The sequence below is a fragment of the Aquila chrysaetos genome, chromosome 2 (genome assembly GCF_900496995.4).
Source record: "Aquila chrysaetos chrysaetos chromosome 2, bAquChr1.4, whole genome shotgun sequence".
NCBI lineage: Eukaryota > Metazoa > Chordata > Aves > Accipitriformes > Accipitridae > Aquila > Aquila chrysaetos.
The window spans coordinates 78003018-78020067 of record NC_044005.1 but is presented as its reverse complement, the minus strand read 5'-3'; the positions used below and the strand labels follow the sequence as shown (position 1 = coordinate 78020067).

Here is a 17050-nt window from a genome sequence, read left to right as displayed (position 1 = left end):
TTGTTCCAACTTGTCGATGTCCTGGGCTACCGGGAAGGTTAGTCTCCAACTGCAGTGAGTTTGCATGTGGCAGAACAAAGTAATGAAAAATTATAATATTTGATGTGCAGGGAGACAAGTCTTGCTATAGTCTGCCAATTATTTGTCTTGTCAAATAAAAAAGTAGAGGAGAGCAGAGAGAGACCTTCTTTCTAAGTAATAGACTTACTCTTTTGTTCTATTATGTCTTTTTTCTTAGAAAAATAAAATACCAATTCTTTTGTGATTATTCTTCAGCAAATGGGAAAGAATGTTGCAATTACGTGAGAGATGGCATTGTATTATTTTAAATAAGTGTTGGAAGCTTCCTGTGAGTTAATTTTAATTAAATAATACATCTTGACCATGCTCTTTACTAATTGGACCACTTCTCTGTCTGCATTAGAGTTCTAGAAACTTTAAAGTGCTTAAAACTCCCATCTGCCTTCAGCCTTACATGTTTCTGTGGGGTAGTAAGACAGATGTTTCATGTGGTATCACTACACTGCTAATGCTGATATTCCCATGATTGACTTCTGCTCTTGAAATGGATCTTTTCACTCAAGTAGATAACTGTCATGGGTGCAGGACACTGGAAAATAACTTCTTACGGTTTAGTAAAAGGAGGAATTGACTTTTTCTGAAATATATAGCAACTATTTTTTTATGACCTTGATGCAGTTTGAAGTTTAAAGGTGGCAATCTGTATTATGTTGTTTTTAAGATTTGGAATATATTGCTATGTTGGTTTGTAAATGTATGTCTGAAGTTTCTGATGGATATATTTGAAGTTAGCTACCTATGTGTAATTGTGTGACTTTAAAAACAAACAAACAAAACCTTTAATTAAAATGCTAGGTAAGTTAAAATTTGCTTTACAGAAACTTACTCTGAATAATGAGAACAGTGGATACATCACATGCAGCTAGAAGGATGTTTGTTCTTTAAACATGTCAAAGCATCAGGTAGAAATTGTTCTATGATGTTAGTATTAGTTTTTTCAGTGTACTGTAATCTAGGGATTTTAGAATACTGATCCTCCCATGATATATAAACAGCCGTGCCAGTTGTCATGGCGGTGTTTCGTTTGGAGAGAAAGTTTTGACTTAGTTCAGCTAGTTTGTTCTGCCAGAGAAGCCCGACTTCCACAGTGAGTATTGGATACTTTGAGACTTAACTTCCTGTTTTGCCTAAAAAAGCTTTCTTAAATATGCTGTTAACACTATGCAGTCATCATAGTGTTCATCAGAATCTAGAGTCACCTTTGTGTTTGTTGAGCTCTGTGTAATGGCAACCCACTTGTGATATACTTTAGGAATAAAATTTATTAGCCAATTCTTTCTACTTGTTCTCAGACAGCTTAAAATCAAAGGAGAAATGGTTGCTCTATTCCTTAAAAACATTTTGTGATATTTTTGTCCCTACATCTTTTAAAGTATTTTCTTGCAGTTCTTCTTAAAGCATAATTCTTTGGCCCTTTTTTGTCCTCCACATACCCCCTTTCACCTAGATCACTAAATGTATTCCTGTGTTAAAGTGGTTACAAGCACCAAGGCTGCAGAAGATTAACTCTATACAGCGCAAGAGCCGTAGGTTCTTAGGGATAATTAGCCCAGTGTGCCTGGCAGGGGTGTTCATGTGGAGCTATAGAATAAAGTCAGTGCAAAGTACTTTTGAAAAAGGGGGAAGGATGGACTTTTTTTCTTCATGCAAAGTTTAATTATGTACCCTTGAGTAAATTAGCATATCAAGAATAACTGTATGTATTCTAAAATACAAATTTTAATTCAAGAGCACAGATCAGTGTATTTTGATACGTGGCTACCATGTTTGGGCCTTCTCAGTAAGACATCTGTTTAAATTCTCACTAAAAACATTCGTGTGCTTGAAAAAGACACTTGAAAAATGATTACTGTGTACTAGTAAGTTGGCATGGCTGTCCTTAGGGAAGTCTTTAAGTGTTTTGATTGGTTGTTGTTGCTTTTTTTTCTGAAGCACACTAGTATACCATCTTTTTAGGGAAAGAAGTCCTTACAAAATCTGAACAGTATCACAGTTGGAAAGATGTCTTATCTCAGAAATTGAATACATCTTTGATGGGGGCAGGGTAGGAGGGAATTGGCAGCTTTAATTATTCTCATGTTGTTAAGATCTTAACGATTTTCACTTAAATGTGATTCTCTTGTCTTTTTAAGATGGTCCAGCTGAAGCATCTGTTACAAATGGAGGCACTGCTGCTGTCACAGCGCTGAATGATGACCTGGATATCTTCGGTCCAATGATCTCTAATCCTTTACCAGCAGCTGCTGTACCTCCTGCTCAGGTAAAATTTATTTAGTTATATGTGTGTGTAAATATGTGCGTGCACGTGCATATTTTCCTTCAGGGAATTGTTCATTCGCACAGAAGGAAGGCATGCTTCTCGACACTCGTGGCTGGAGACTCTAGCTGCAATGGCTATATTTTTCTCACCTCTTCAAGCTTCCGTACTGCTTGGATATAGAATTAGGAGATAGTGTGGTCTTCCCTTGTGATTCCCCCTGGTTATCCAGCTAAATTGGGTTCTGTCTTACCCTAGTGATGGTAGTCATGTTTTCTTTTTAATTTATGTTCTTTTGTCTTGTTCTTTTTTTAATAGGTACTGCTGAATATATTTTTACTTTATGTTCTCAGGTTATGGGGCTTTAAGTCATACTTTTTAAGACCTCTTACTGCTTTGTGGTGCTGATATTTAGGAAAGGCTACAGCAGATACTTCTGTCTCAGAGCTGCTAAAAAATTGGGGTCTCAAGCTTCATACTCAAAATCAAGAATGGATATCAAGAAAAACTGATATTGCTACCTGGGCCAATCTGTCTCTTGTCTCATCTCGGAACTTGTATGCCTGCCTTTCCTCAAGGAAGGGTAGCAGAACCCCTGCACCCGGCCTGCTCCCTCTCTTATAGCCGTGATAGTTTGGAAGCGACCCCATTGCCGTGCCTGTTGTAGCTGAGAAGGGCAGCTTTGGGACACACGGAGAAACTGCTTAAAGCTGCAGGTCTCTTAAAGTAGCCTCGAAGAACAAGGTGTTGGTGGTGAATGTGGCTGGTGCAGATCAGAATGCACATGTGCAGGCTTCCTTACCCAGACTGGCTTCTGAGAGGGAGGCTTTGGAAGAGTACTCACCGAGCTAACCTCCCCATCTGTGGGGCCCTTTTAAGGTAATTCAGAAGCTTATTTTTACAGAAGACCTTCTGTCTCACTCAGCTGAACCAGAAAGAAGTGTATGTATTCTTGAATTTATGGTTTGAGACCTGTGATCTGTACTTGTTTCTCTTTATCCAGTAGTTTTCATAATATATAAAATGGAAGGGATGATGATGGAAAGGAGTTCTGATTGAACTGGCATATTGTAATTTTGTTTCCAAATGTTCTGTTCATCATTGTGGTCATCTCAAAGCATATCCAAGTTGTTCAGCAGATTTGATTGTAATTTTTATTATTCATCCTTTACTCTCCCTTCGCCTACTTGTTGCTGAGGACTGACTTTGTGCAACATGCTAGGTAGGGTTGTAGAGACTGAAATCACATTTCTTTTTAAACATAAAACTACCGATAGCGCAAGCTTCCCACCATGCCTTAAGCCACCCATAAATGGTGAGGGAAATGAGCTGTATACAGGCATTTAGGTTTGGATGTGTTAGCTACAATTGCAAAGGAAAGTGTTGGTATAGATTTTCTTGTCTCTTGGGGAAGTCTCTGTTGAAGGTACCAGAAGGAACAGTATCTGAGTGCTTGTTATCTGCTATTCTACTGCCTTATGTCAAAATTGATCTAGATGAACCTACCTGTAGAGCTAGATGTGAAAAGCAGTAGCCCACTTCCAGCTTCACTGAGTTTTTTTTAATGTATCCAATTTGAGTGTATAGATTGAGTAAATTGAAATCTAGAATTGTGAAGTTTCCGCTTGGCCCTAAAATAAACGGGCCAGTGGTAGTAACACTCGTAATGGGTAGGGTTGAATTCTGGTTTTCACCCTTTCCTGCCTTTCTGAAGCTGGAAGGTGATGACTTTTGTATGTAGTTACTCTCTGCTCAGGAGAAGAGAGCAGCCTGAGAAACAAGAGAAAAGCTGCCTCTTGTTTCTGTTCCATGAACAAGTGATGTGACCTGCTGGTTAAACGAGTGATTTAGCTGTAGAATACAGGAAATCCAAAAGAAGGCTAAATATTTAAGACTGAGAAAAAGCAAAGTGAAGGGTGATTCCCTGGATGGTGATGATTGGTGAAGGGTTAAATAATGGAGTGGCTGTTAAAGCATATTGAATTACATGTGTTAGCAATTAAAGAACATAGATCATTTAAAGTGCATTTCTATGATAAAGATTTGGTCACTGGACCTTCTGTGAGAGAAGTGTTTTGAAATGTAGTTTATCTTTTATTGTGCTATTTCTAGACCAAGTATGGCACTAACTAAATGGATTAAAAAGTGGTAGAAAAGATAATATTATTCTCAATATCTGGGAAGTATCACCTTGTTTGTATACTAGAAAGCATGAATATATTTACTTGCTGTTAACAAACCAGCCCAGATTTTTAGTGACATTTTGCATTTCTTTGAGTGCCATAATCAGGAGCCGCAAACAGAGCTTTTATCAAACGTGTGGTCCTTACGGTGTATTGCAAGACTTAATTCTTGGTTTTCCTCCATTTGTAATCAGTAATCTCAAGGAAAATGTAATATAATCAGATAATTTCCCCAGATAAGAGACAGGGACGTGGTTAGGTAGCAGAAGATAGGTTTCTGATGCTGATGACGTGGGTTGCTTGGTGAACTGGGGCAAAGGAAATGCTCTGTTTTGCTTTAGGATTAACAAGGCCTCGCAGACCTTGCGTTTCAGGACGGTGGTGTCTAGTCTGGGAACTGGTGCTGGACAGGAGTTGAGGGTGCCTCTCCTTTGGCAGTGGTATGAGTATTTTGTAAGATCTTTCCCTTTGTAATATGGATAAAAGTTGTATGGAATTCAGAGAAGAGTCAGGAGAATATCGGGAGACTGGAAAGGGTGCTTCATAATGATAGATTTTAAGGACTCAGCCTGTTTAATTTCTTGAAATAAAAAAGTGATGTGATTATGTTGTGTCATTATTTTGTGCAAGACTGCAAATGGAAAAGTGGGCATAAACTAGGACTCAGTCCAGCAGTCGAGTAACCCTAACATTCGGTTCCTACATTTGAAACTGGAAAATGTAGAGCAGAAATCCACGGCCAATTCTTAAGTTGAGATGAGTAGCACTTGTTTGAGTATCTATTAACAGAATACATTGAAATGAAAAAATTAAGTAGAAGAAGGGATCAAATGTGGAATAGTGTGGCTTGTTTTCTCACTCGGAGATACTTGAGCATGATGTTCTGCATAGTAGGTGCTTCTAAGATACCACAGTGGGATTTGTGAATGTCGAAAGAGAAGGGAATTTAACGGTGGTCCTCAAACTGATTTGTAGAAGCAATGTATGATTGTTGATCTTTTACAGGATTGCTTTTCTTTTCCAGCTTAACCTGAAAGGCAGCATTTAGTACTAAATGCACATGTTTTTATGGCACTGTGGAGCACAGAAATGTCTGTTTGAATGTTTTATTATGAGACTGAAACAACACAATGTCTGCAAACTGTAGGATTTATGACCATTGACATAGCCAAGACGTGATTTTCAAATGAAAACAAAAGCATCTGTTTTTCCTTTTTCAAATGTGACTTGAGCATTCAGGATCGTATGCACTTTTACTCTGCTTTCAGATATGCGTCTTTACTACAGTTTTCAGAAACACTTAGAATATTTCTTCTTACTATTCTGTATAGCTGGATGCTAATAAAAACTGTTGAATTTGTAAAGGACTGGTAAAGAACAATACGTGAATGAGTAATTTTTCTAGAATTTTGCCTATTAGCAAACTCGGGGAGGTTTAAGAAGAGTTAACTGCTCTACTGTGAAGCGAGATAAAAGACATATGCTATAAATTTACCCATTATGCAGTATTCATGGACAGAAAAAAGGAAAACAAAGGCATTTTGTATGTTTAGTGATGCTTCTTCATGTGAAGTGAACATAGCTAAATTATAGCTATTAGAACAGGTTGTTTTGTTGCCAAACATTGTGTAGGAACTGAGCAAAGGTCTTAGCTATACTTAAAACAATTTCCTAAATTGTTTTAGCCAGATTTTAATTTCAGACTTTGTATGGGTATGTCTTCCAGCAAACGTGTGTTCTTCATTCTTCACTGAAACTTGTAGGGAGGGAGAGAAGGGGAGAATGTGAAGTTTGAAAGTATTAATTCACCGAAACATTTAATGTAAGTCTTTCTCCAAGCAGGACACTAAAATCCAGTCAACTTAAACTTTTTTGGATTTTGTGTGTGTGTGTGTGTGTGTACGCCTGATGTGAATTGTATTGTATTGGGAGCTGAGAATTGGCTCAGTGGCTACAAAAATATGTTTTTATAGAGATGGTATATGTTCTGCATGATTCATGTCTGAAAAAAATCTCATGTAAAGTAATAGTATGTTTTCGATAACTAGATGTTTCCAACCTAAATGATTCTATGATTCTATGTTCTTTAAATACTCATTTTCCCCTGAGGCCAAGTGTGGTTGCCACAGATCAGCAGACAAGCTTCAATTTGCTAACAAATTGTGGTGATGATAATGTGTCAAAGTCCTCAGTTTTTATGTAAAAATAAGTTATTTCAGAAGTTTGCTTTATTGTGAATGTTAACTTAAGCAGGATCTCACTGGAGAGCTATTTAGTCCTATGCTAATATGATCCATTGAATTGTTTGTAGCTTCTGCTTATGTTTATTTTGAGGTATCTGAAAGCTGAAGTTTAATTCCTTCATTTGGGTCAGGGCAATCCCAAACATGGATGCAGGCTGGGCGATGAGTGGATTGAGAGCAGCCCTGCAGAGAAGGACTTGGGGGTGTTGGTTGACAAGAAGCTCAGTATGAGCCGGCATTGTGCCCTTCCAGCCCAGAAAGCCGACCGTATCCCGGGCTGCATCCAAAGCAGCGTGGCCAGCAGGTCGAGGGAGGGGATTCTGCCCCTCTGCTCCGCTCAGGTGAGAGCCCACCCGCAGTACTGCGTCCAGATCTGGGGCCCCCAGTATAAGAAGGACATGGACCTGTTGGAGCGAGTCCAGAGGAGGGACATGAAGATGATCAGAGGGCTGGAGCACCTCTCCTATGAAGACAGACTGAGAGAGTTGGGCTTGTTCAGCCTGGAGAAGAGAAGGGAGACCTTACTGTGTCCCTTCAATACTTAAAGGGGGCTTATAAGAAAGATGGGGAGGGACTCTTTTGTCAGGGAGGGTAGTGATAGGACAAGGGGCAACAGTTTTAAATGGAAAAGGGGTAGATTTAGATTACATATTAGGAAAAAGTTCTTCCCTGTGAGGGTGGTGAGGCACTGGCACAGGTTGCCCAGAGAAGCGGTAGCTGCCCCATCCCTGGCAGTGCTCAAGGCCAGGTTGGATGGGGCTTTGAGCAACCTGGTCTGGTGGAAGGTGTCCCTGTCCATGGCAGGGGGGGTTGGAACGAGATGATCTTTAAGGTCCCTGCCAACCCAAACCATTCTGTGAGTCTATGATTATCCTCTCTTTGGTGCTGGAAATGCCTTAGGTGGAGCAGAGTGGAAGAGCAGGCATCATACTTCAGAACCAGAAGGGAGCAGCTGGACAGAGTCTAGAGGGAAGGAAAAATATTTTAAGTTCTAGAGAAGGGAAATCTGAAGAAAGAGTTAGAAGTGAGACTGCAGGGGAGATAAATGTCTTCAAGCCTAGAAAAGGTTGATTGCAAAGAAAAGGCTACATTGTCTGCTGTGAGTACTGGACATACAGCAAGAAATAAATTTGAATTTTTAATCTTACTGTAAGGATAATTATGTTCTTGTATATCGCCTGAGACAGTGATAGAAATCTTCATCTGACTTTTTCAGGTATTGCAGATAATTCCTTAAAGCAAGAGAACAGATAATATTTCTTAGTGTTTTTCTTTGATTCTGTGGACTGAATATAGCTGAGTGCTTGTTTCCTCATCTATTATTACCAGGAAATAACAGTTGATGTTTTTTAGTGGAACTGTCTAGATGCCTAAAAACAAAATATGCAAAATCAAAACCAGGAAGAGTTGAAATAACCAGCAAGTCTGTTGACAGTGGAAAGATAAAAAGGATAAGAAATTGTACACAGAATTTAAGACCTTAATAGTGTACCGCCTTACTTGCTTACATAAGAATAATGATGCGCTAGGCTGTGTTTTCCCTGCTTCCCTGGAATGCAGGTAGCTTTTGCAATCAGCAGGGAGAAATGGAAAATGTTGTGTGGGGCCATTATTTATCACCATATAAATGAGAAACAGTAGAGGCCTGGCTTTGCTACAGCCCATCCCTGCTTACCCACAAGATACCAGCCAGTGCCAGAGACCTGCAGGTAGCGGGAAAGTGCCCGTGTGCCATTTTCTCTTAACTCCACGTGTCCCACCGTCCTCTTCACCTCTTTCATTTCCACTGCGGCCACCTCTCTTTCGATTTACGGGTGTCGGAGCAGCTGTCCCTGCCAGCGCAGAGGCTTCGACCCAGACAGAGCTTCGCATGATGGATGCAGCCCTGCAGGTCGCAGGCTGCGGGGAGTGCCTGGAGCCTCTCCGTGAGGCCACGAGAGATCTTCTCACCTGCAGGAGGTGTGCTGTTCTTCAAGAGCTGTGTCAGCCCGTGGAGGAGTTACGGCAGGAGGCGAGAGAGAGGATGAGAGACAGACAGGATCTTCTCAGAGACGCAGCAGCTTCGGGAGCGCCGGACCCCGACCGCAGTGGAGGCACCAGCAGAGTCTGCTCCTGCCAGAGCGGTAAGTGCAAGCTCTGGGGAAGGCGAAGAATGGAAGCTGGTGACTTCTGATACTGAGAAGGGGGCTCCAGCTCCACCTGAAGACTTGCAACTGCGGAACTGGTTCGTGGCCCTCCAAGCCGAAGAGGTGCTTCCAAGTGAAGCACCTGAGGCAACTGATGCTGAGCCATGCAAGGCCACCAGGATGAAGCAGCGAGTGATAGTAGTGGGCAGCTCCCTGCTGAGGGGGACAGGCACCCATCTGCTGACCTGACCTGAGCTGTTGTCTAGAGAATTTTGCTGCCTGCCAGGGGCTTAGATCTGGGACGTTGTGAAGGGAGTGCTGAAGCTTGTCCAGCCCTCTGTTACCCCTGGCTTTTCTTCCATGTGGGCACTGCCAGGGATAATCTGGAGGGAAGAGTTGACTGCAGAGCTCTGGGGGTGGTTAGTGAGGGGTACAGGGGCCCAGGTCGTGTGCTCCTCAATCATGCCGGTGAAGGGAAAGAGTGTAAAGAGGAGAGCACTGATGCTGCGTGTCAACCATTGCTCGCAGAGCTGGCAAGAGCGTTGGAGTTTCTCTGACTGCGGGACCCTGTTTGAGGATTAGGATCTGCTTGGGAGAAATGGGATCCACCTCACCAAGCAGGGCAAAGCCATCTTTGCCAGCAGGACGGCTGGCCTGGTAATGAGGGCTTTAAACTAGGGGAATGGATGATGAGCCAGCTGAGAGCTTATGGGTAAGGACTTCAGAGCAGACAGGGATGGGTGACATTGTACTGGGTGTCTTCTATAGGTTGCCTGACCAGGAGGAGCAAGCAGATGAGGTCTTGTACAGACAGCTAGGAGCAGCCTCACACTTGCAGGCTCTGGTCCTCATCGGGGACTTCAGCCACCCCAGTATCTGTTGGAGGGGCAACACAGCAGGACATAAGCAATCCAGAAAGTTCCTGGAGAGCATCAGTGACAACTTCCTGACCCAAGTGATAGAGGAGCCAACGAAAAGGGGTGCTCTGCTCAACCTCATACTCATGAACAAGAAAGGGCTCATTGGGGATGCAAAAGTCGAAGGCAGCCTTGGTTGCAGTGACCATGAGATGGTGGATTTGAGGATCATCAGAGAAGATCACAAGCCTGAACTTCAGGAGAGCAGACTTTGGCCTCTTCAGGGATCTGCTTGAAAGAGTCTGATGGGATAAGGCCCTGGAGGGAAGAGGGACCCAAGAAAGCTGGTTGATATTCAAGGATCACCTCTTCCAAGCTCAAGAGCAGTCCATCCTACTGAGCAGGAAGTCAGACAAATGATGCCAGGAGGCCTGCATGGATGAACAAGGAGCTCCTGCCAAACTCAAACACAAAAAGGAAGAATACAGAAGGTGGAAGCAGGGAGAGGTAACCTGGAGGGAATACAAAGACACTATCCGAGCATGCAGGGATGGGGTTAGGAAAGCCACAGCCCAACTGGAGTGGAATCTGGTGAGGGATGTCAAAGGCAACAGAAGGACTTAGAAGTACGTAGGTGACAAAAGGAAGAGTAGGGAAAAAGTGGGCCCATTGGTGAAAGGGGCAGGGCCCTGGTGACAACAGGACATGTAAACGTGAAGACTGAGGTACTGAATGTCACCTTCGCCTCAGTCTTTACTAGCAAGACCAGCCTTCAGGAGTCCCAGGCCCAAGATACCAGGGGGAAAGGCTGGAACGAGGAAGAGGATCGGGTCAGGGAATACTTAAGCGAACTGGACATAGATCAAGGCCCTGATGGGATGCACCCACAAGTGCAGAGGGAGCTGGCTTATGTCTTTATGAAGCCACTCTTGTGGGAGAGGTGCCTGAGGGTTGGAAGAAAGCAAATGTCACTCCTATATCCAAGAAGGACCAGAAGGAGGACCCAGGCACCTACAGGCCAGCGAGCCTCACCTCGAACCCTGCGTGCTGTGTCCAGTTCTGGGCTGCCCAGTACAAGAGCCATGGACACACTGGAGAGGGTCCAGCAAAGGGCCACTAAGATGATGAAGGGACTGGAGCATCTCTCTTATGAGGAGAGGCTGAGAGAGCTGGCACTGTTCAGCCTGGAGGCTCAGGGGGATCTCATTAATGTATATAAATACCTGATGGGAAGGCGCAAAGAGGACGGAGCCAGGCTCTTTCCAGCGGTGCCCAGTGACAGGACCACAGGCAATGGACAAAAGCCATCTGGACTGCTACAGCTGTCAGACCAACTTAAAATATTGAGGATGTCATGATCTTTACCTGCTGTTTTGCAGTCATTTTGGCAATTAAAAGCCAAAATGAAAATACTTATTTTTAGTCTCGTGCCTTAATCTAAACTTCTTGTCAGCCATGTGCTGTTTGTGTGGTGAGATGGCAAGTGTGAAGTGATGGATTCAGCTCCGGTATTTGTGGTCCTGACACATCTGACCAATATTTCACAGTGGAAACTTCCTTTGGATAGGTATTACCTTTTACAGGTAATACATAAGCTGGTGATGACAAAAATTAGTTATGTTTAAACATGAAGCATATTGGAGATGATTTCCAGTAGTTCTGAAAAATTCTGTTACACTGACATGAAACCACTCAGCAGTATGTTCCCTGACCACCTGACGAGCGTTTAGTTTTGGTATAATGACTGGTTGAGAGCACTATGTGTAGCCTTTCTTAAAGGAAAACTATTATACCTATGCCAGGTGTGTGTTTTTACAGGGGTCTCGGATAGTGTGAGAATGTTAGATATGTGAAAATCATGTCAATGTTTTTGGGTTTTTGTTTTTGCTTGAATGCCACCTGCTGTTTTCTTGCCATGTATTTTGCATTACCTTCCATTTATTAGCTGATGAATACTTCAGGGAGTGCTTGTTCAGTGCTTTGGCTCCTCTCAGAATCTTCCAAAAAACAAACTGAATGAAGAGACGTTAAGTGAATATTTATCTCATGACATAAATGTAATAGATGATCAGTCCTCTGGGTCTTTGGCTCTCCCTTCTCTTCTGTGCACACATGTAGTGATTTGCTTTATTTTGTTAAAGCACCTATAGTAACAGTATTTCATAGATTTGGAGACACTTCAAACTGTGGTTCATCCCAGATGAAAGCAGTTTCTTTGATGCTGTTATTTATTTTAAAAAAAAACCCAAACCAACAACAAACCCAGCAGACATGTCTGCTCTTCTCCCTTCTGGAGGAAAACAGACCCCTTCCCTGCTGAAACCGCCTCTGTTAACTGGCTTTCCCTGCTTACGTGTACTTCTCCAGTCCGCTGAGCACGGCTGTCGTACAGAGGCTCTGAGGCAGATGCCAGGCTAGGAGGACCATGTCAGTATGGAACAATTCAATATTGGGACTTCCTGGGTACATGCACAGTAAAACAAACACCGCTATTTAGGAGGGGCTTTTACCTGAATGTATCATTGAATCCAACTCTGGTATTTTTAAAGACTGGTTGTGCCACACGGACAAAGAGTTGTCTCAAATGGAGAGGGCTTCCTACTACCCATTAAAAAACATCAATTTTGCTTTGCAACCAGAAATTTTTGTTAGTAATAAGCAAGAGGCAGTAGCTTTTATAATAGGTACATAAGGATGTTGGTATTTTAAGTGTACCTTGGCCAGAGAGAAGGTGTCACAGGAGCTGAACAGTTCCTGGTTCCGTCTGCTTTCCCTCTGTAGTGCCATCACCCTCCCTTTTGTTGCTTACTGCGGTCTAGTGACCTTGGCCCACATCAGCTGTTGTATAAATGCAGGGTTTTCAGTTGCCACCGAGTTTCCATTTCTTGTTCTTTTTCTCTTCCCTTTCCACAGCAGTTTTAGAGATTTTTCACCATCAGCCATGTGAACCTGCACTCCTGATGGTTTCTGGCCAATTTACTTGGTACCGGAATTGTTTTGCAGGGGTTTTTTTCCCCTCCAATATATAACACTGAGCTTTTTAGCTTTTTCGAGAGCTTTTTAGCACTTCAGGAGTCCGATGTGTTTTCTGAAGCTGCGTATTGAATGTTTGTGTTGTGGTGTTTGTACAAACCCAGTGTGACCGTAGTGGACTTCTCAGCGCCTAGTCAGCAGCCTGCCAGCAAAACCAGGAAAGGTTTGGAGGTTGTTGCTTTAGGCAACAATATAGGTGTGTTACCGTATCTGCGTATGTCGTGGTGGCTTCTTGTCTGTCTGACGAACTTTGGTATGCGCCGACAGCAAACGGAGGGACCTGGTTGCAGATCCAGTCCGTTCGCAGTGGTAGAGCAAGGAGGATTTTCCTTCAGTGCAGGAAAGAGTCGAAACCCAGAGGTGCCGTGGGATTAGGCAGGTGTATGCTAAGCAGTTGGGCAGCATTTAGCTGGACTAAAATAAGGCTGTAATTTAGGTATGCATTGCGATCCTGGCTCTTTTTCAGTGCCTATACAGTTGATTCGCATCGAAAGTTCCCACTGGTAACAGGATGAGTTGTGTATTTTAAGAAATACAACGAGAACGCAGCGTGTTGACTAGTTCCCTAGGCAAGCGCCCGTCTGGAGCTGTAAGTGCATGAGCAGCAAAGCAACAGCACTGAAAGATACCTGGATGTAATCTGTTTACCCAACATTCCGGTGCAAGAGCAGTAAAAAGCCTGACAGTCTGGGTGCATTTTAGTTTTTCAGTTGTAGGCTACAGTAAGTTTTAGATAATTACGCTTTCTCAATAAATGAAATGTGCTTAAAGAACTCTAAGCCAGTTACAAACAATGTATTTTAGAAATGTTATTGCTTTAAGTAGATCAACTGAAATTTTACTTTTGCCTTTTCTCCAAAAAACATGTTCATCTTAGTTGGAGTAGTATATTCCAGAGCACTTAATCTTTTGTTTTCGCTCTTCTCTAATCTATTCTGCCTATGAGAGGGTTAATGAGATGTGAATTGTAATCTCCTTATTGATTTCCTAATTATTTTTCATAATCTAACCACAGCTCATGATTTACGCTTCTCACTGATGAAAAATGTAGGAGCAACAGGAGTGGATAATCTGTATGCGTGCGCCCTGGAGCTGGTTGGGGTTTTAGTTTTGCGTGTTTTGTAACCTCCGTCTGGTCTTCTTTCCATACCGTATGTACTGCTTTTTTGTCTTTGGTCATACCACAGCTTTTTAAATCCTCATTTACTTCAAGTTAATTTCTGTAAATGAACTGGTTTTTATTTGGTTCAGGAGTGAGGATGTGCAGTAAATATTGAATGTAACATCTTCTGCCGGTTTCATTCAGTAGTCTGTCCTGACCTTTATTTCCCAGAGCACTTCCACTAAACCAGCAGCTGCCACCTTGTCTGCGGCATCCGGGGATCTTGATCTATTCACTGAGCAAACAACAAAATCCGAAGAATCAGCAAAGAAACAACTCTCCAAAGACTCCATCTTATCACTGTATGGCACAGGAACCATGCAGCAGCAAAATGCTCCAGGTAAATAATTTTGTAAAGATTTCTGTGCAGTCCTGTTTTAAGCTTTACCTAGAAGAGTTTTGTCCTACAAGTATAAAATGTAGGGTTGGGTACCCCGCTGCCTATATTCAAGCGAAGATTTTTATCTTTATTATTTGTAAAAATGAGAAAATTACTGAAATGTAATACAGAAGCTCAAGAAAAAAATAGTATGCGATTTTAATGTATTTATAGCTGTTCAAATTATCCAGTATACAATTTCCTGAAAGATTTGTGAATTCAGCTTCTGCCATCTAATTCATCGCTCGAGGTCTGGGTCTCCGCGGTGCCAACAGCAGGCTGGCCGGATCAGCACAGAGCTGTCATACCTTCACTTCAGCTATGTTTGTGTGAAAACAAAAACCTCCAATACCGCGACTAAAAGGGTCTGGTTCACCGCAGGGATTTGCCAAACTCTTTTTGGCAGTTAACCTCTGGCAGTGAGTCCCTTTCCTTTGAGAGCTGTTAAGCCTTTTTTTACTTTCACCAGAGACTAAATTAACAGCACTGACGTACAACTGGACAGAGTTACCCTTTAACGTTCTTTTGGTGCGCTTCTGACTTACGGGGATGGGGGAGAAAAATGACAAAACACTTTTGCTGAAGTCTTCCCTTCTCTGGTTCAGGTATGTTCATGGGGTCGTCCTCTATGCCATTTACCACACAACCATCCACTCATTTTCAAGGCTTTCCAGCCATGGGAGTTCCTGTGCCTGCAGCAACTGGGATGATGGGAAACGTGATGGGACAGTCGGTGCCAGTCATGGGACAGAGCACAGGTGTGATGGTAGGAATGGGAATGCCCAATGGATTTACTGGTGCTACACAAACTGGTGTGATGGGACTTCCTCAAAATGTCGTTGGACCTCAAGGTGGAATGGTGGGACAGATGGTCACGCCACAAAATAAGTATGGATTGCAACAAAGCCAACAAGCTCCATGGAACCTCTCTCAGGTAAAGACTTGCTATTATTCCCAGACAAGAGTGCTTTAGAAAAGCTGCTGCTTTTCGGACACAAAATGTTTGGCTGTAGTTGTGGTGTAGCCACATTACAGACTGCTGGACTATGAACTGCTCAGAGGCACCGGGGAAAAAAAAAAGTGAATAATTCCATTAGATATAACTAATACATAAGCAGAGAATAAATTTTGCCAAGGTAGACCAGTTCTCTGCTTCTGTAGCTACTCTCATCCTGGCATCTGAGCTAGCCAGGTAAAAAGCTAGCTTAGCTATAGCTACAGGATACCGAGATGTAAACACAGCCTTATAACTAAAAGCAGAGTTTAATTGCCTGAGGATAGCTCTTAACAATTAATACTTTTGTTTACAGACTTCAGGATAAATTTCAGTGGAATGTGCCGTGCTTTGCACTCGTAACATTCTCCTGTAGAAAACTTGCTCAGGCTAATCTGTTATTTATCTGTAGCATTTCCATGCCACTTACAAATTTCTTAAACATGTTTAAAAGGTTCTCTAAAAGTGTTCGTGTAGACTTAGTGCTGTATTTGTACATTATCCAATGAAACACCTTGAAATCTGGTACTTGAGAGGTTACTGGGGGGCGATGACAAACCTAAGTGATTCCCTTGGAGTTCAGGATGGATGATAGCAACTTTTTTTCATGCTATTATTTGAATTATAAGAACAATATAATAATTCCATGCTGCTTACTGCAGTAACTCAGGAGGTGAGCCTTAGTGATGTACTTAATTGGATTATATTAATTTTTACTGTTCTGCTCAGTCCTGTGGTGTAAACATTGTTGAAGGTAAGCAGCATTTCTTACATGGATAAAACAGCCCCAATTAGAAAATACAGGCTGTCATTCTGCCTTGAAAAGTAATTTTTAAAAGGTGGGAATTTCAAAATGTCAAACCAGAAAAATCTGTGGATTTACTGCTAACAGTCTTTTTCTAGGTATCTAACTTTCAAAAGACCCGTATCAGCTTTGAAATTAAAATCGTGCTTCTTACCAAGCGTATACTAAAAGCTGGCTCATAGAACAAGCCCTTAACGTGTTTCTGTACGCCTTGCACATCAGATGTCACCAGCGTGCTGACGTTCCGCCGTTGGTAGGGGAACTGCGATCTCATCTCTGGCTCCAGTCGAAAGGGGGAGAGCTTGCTTTACTTACCAGAATAGCGTGCTTTATATAGTCTGCTTCCTAAGAATTCTACTCCAGAAGAGATTAACAGCTAGGTAAAGCATGTGTTCGTTAGCTTTTTTTAAATTTCTACAGTCAGTGATGGGTTGTTTTTGCAGATACACGTGTGAAAGCACACGGTACTGAATTTTACCCTGAAATACTAGTTTGCAACTTAACAATTTTTTTCACCATTTTTGCTTTGCAAGCCAGTATTGTTGGCTCATGCTTACGTGAACTCTGATTTTTGCCTAATGCTGTCTCTAACCTGGATCTAAAGTTGCTGATACAACATCCCTATTCACCAGCTCTGGTTATTGATTGCTCCAAGTGCTCTTTTGCTCTCGGACTCGTGAGAGGGGATATCTTTACTCTGTCTGTGCAGCTAGGTTTTTGGCTTGTCAGTAAGTGTTCATTTTTTGGAAGGCAAGGGAGAGTAACCTGAAGAACGTTTTTACATTGCGCACTGAAAATCACAGTGGCTAGATAATATTTGTAGAGAGTAGAAATATTTTTGCACCGTCCCTGAAGTGAATGTGCTGAATTTTGAACTCTTTCCCACCTTTAACTAGACATCGTGTTTAGTTTCATGTGAATGATTTCACC

At 42.2% G+C, this 17050-nt stretch overlaps 1 protein-coding gene across 2 annotated transcripts in view; it reads left to right on the top strand.

The window, feature by feature from the left end:
- SMAP1 (small ArfGAP 1) overlaps positions 1 to 17050 on the top strand; it is a 94333-nt gene that overhangs the window by 75697 nt on the left and 1586 nt on the right. For both annotated transcript variants that reach the window (XM_030042993.1, XM_030042983.1), the window contains 3 exons: positions 2214 to 2341; positions 14114 to 14282; positions 14927 to 15255. In XM_030042993.1, the coding sequence (XP_029898853.1) occupies positions 2214 to 2341; positions 14114 to 14282; positions 14927 to 15255 (626 nt within the window). The remainder of the gene's footprint in view (positions 1 to 2213; positions 2342 to 14113; positions 14283 to 14926; positions 15256 to 17050) is intronic.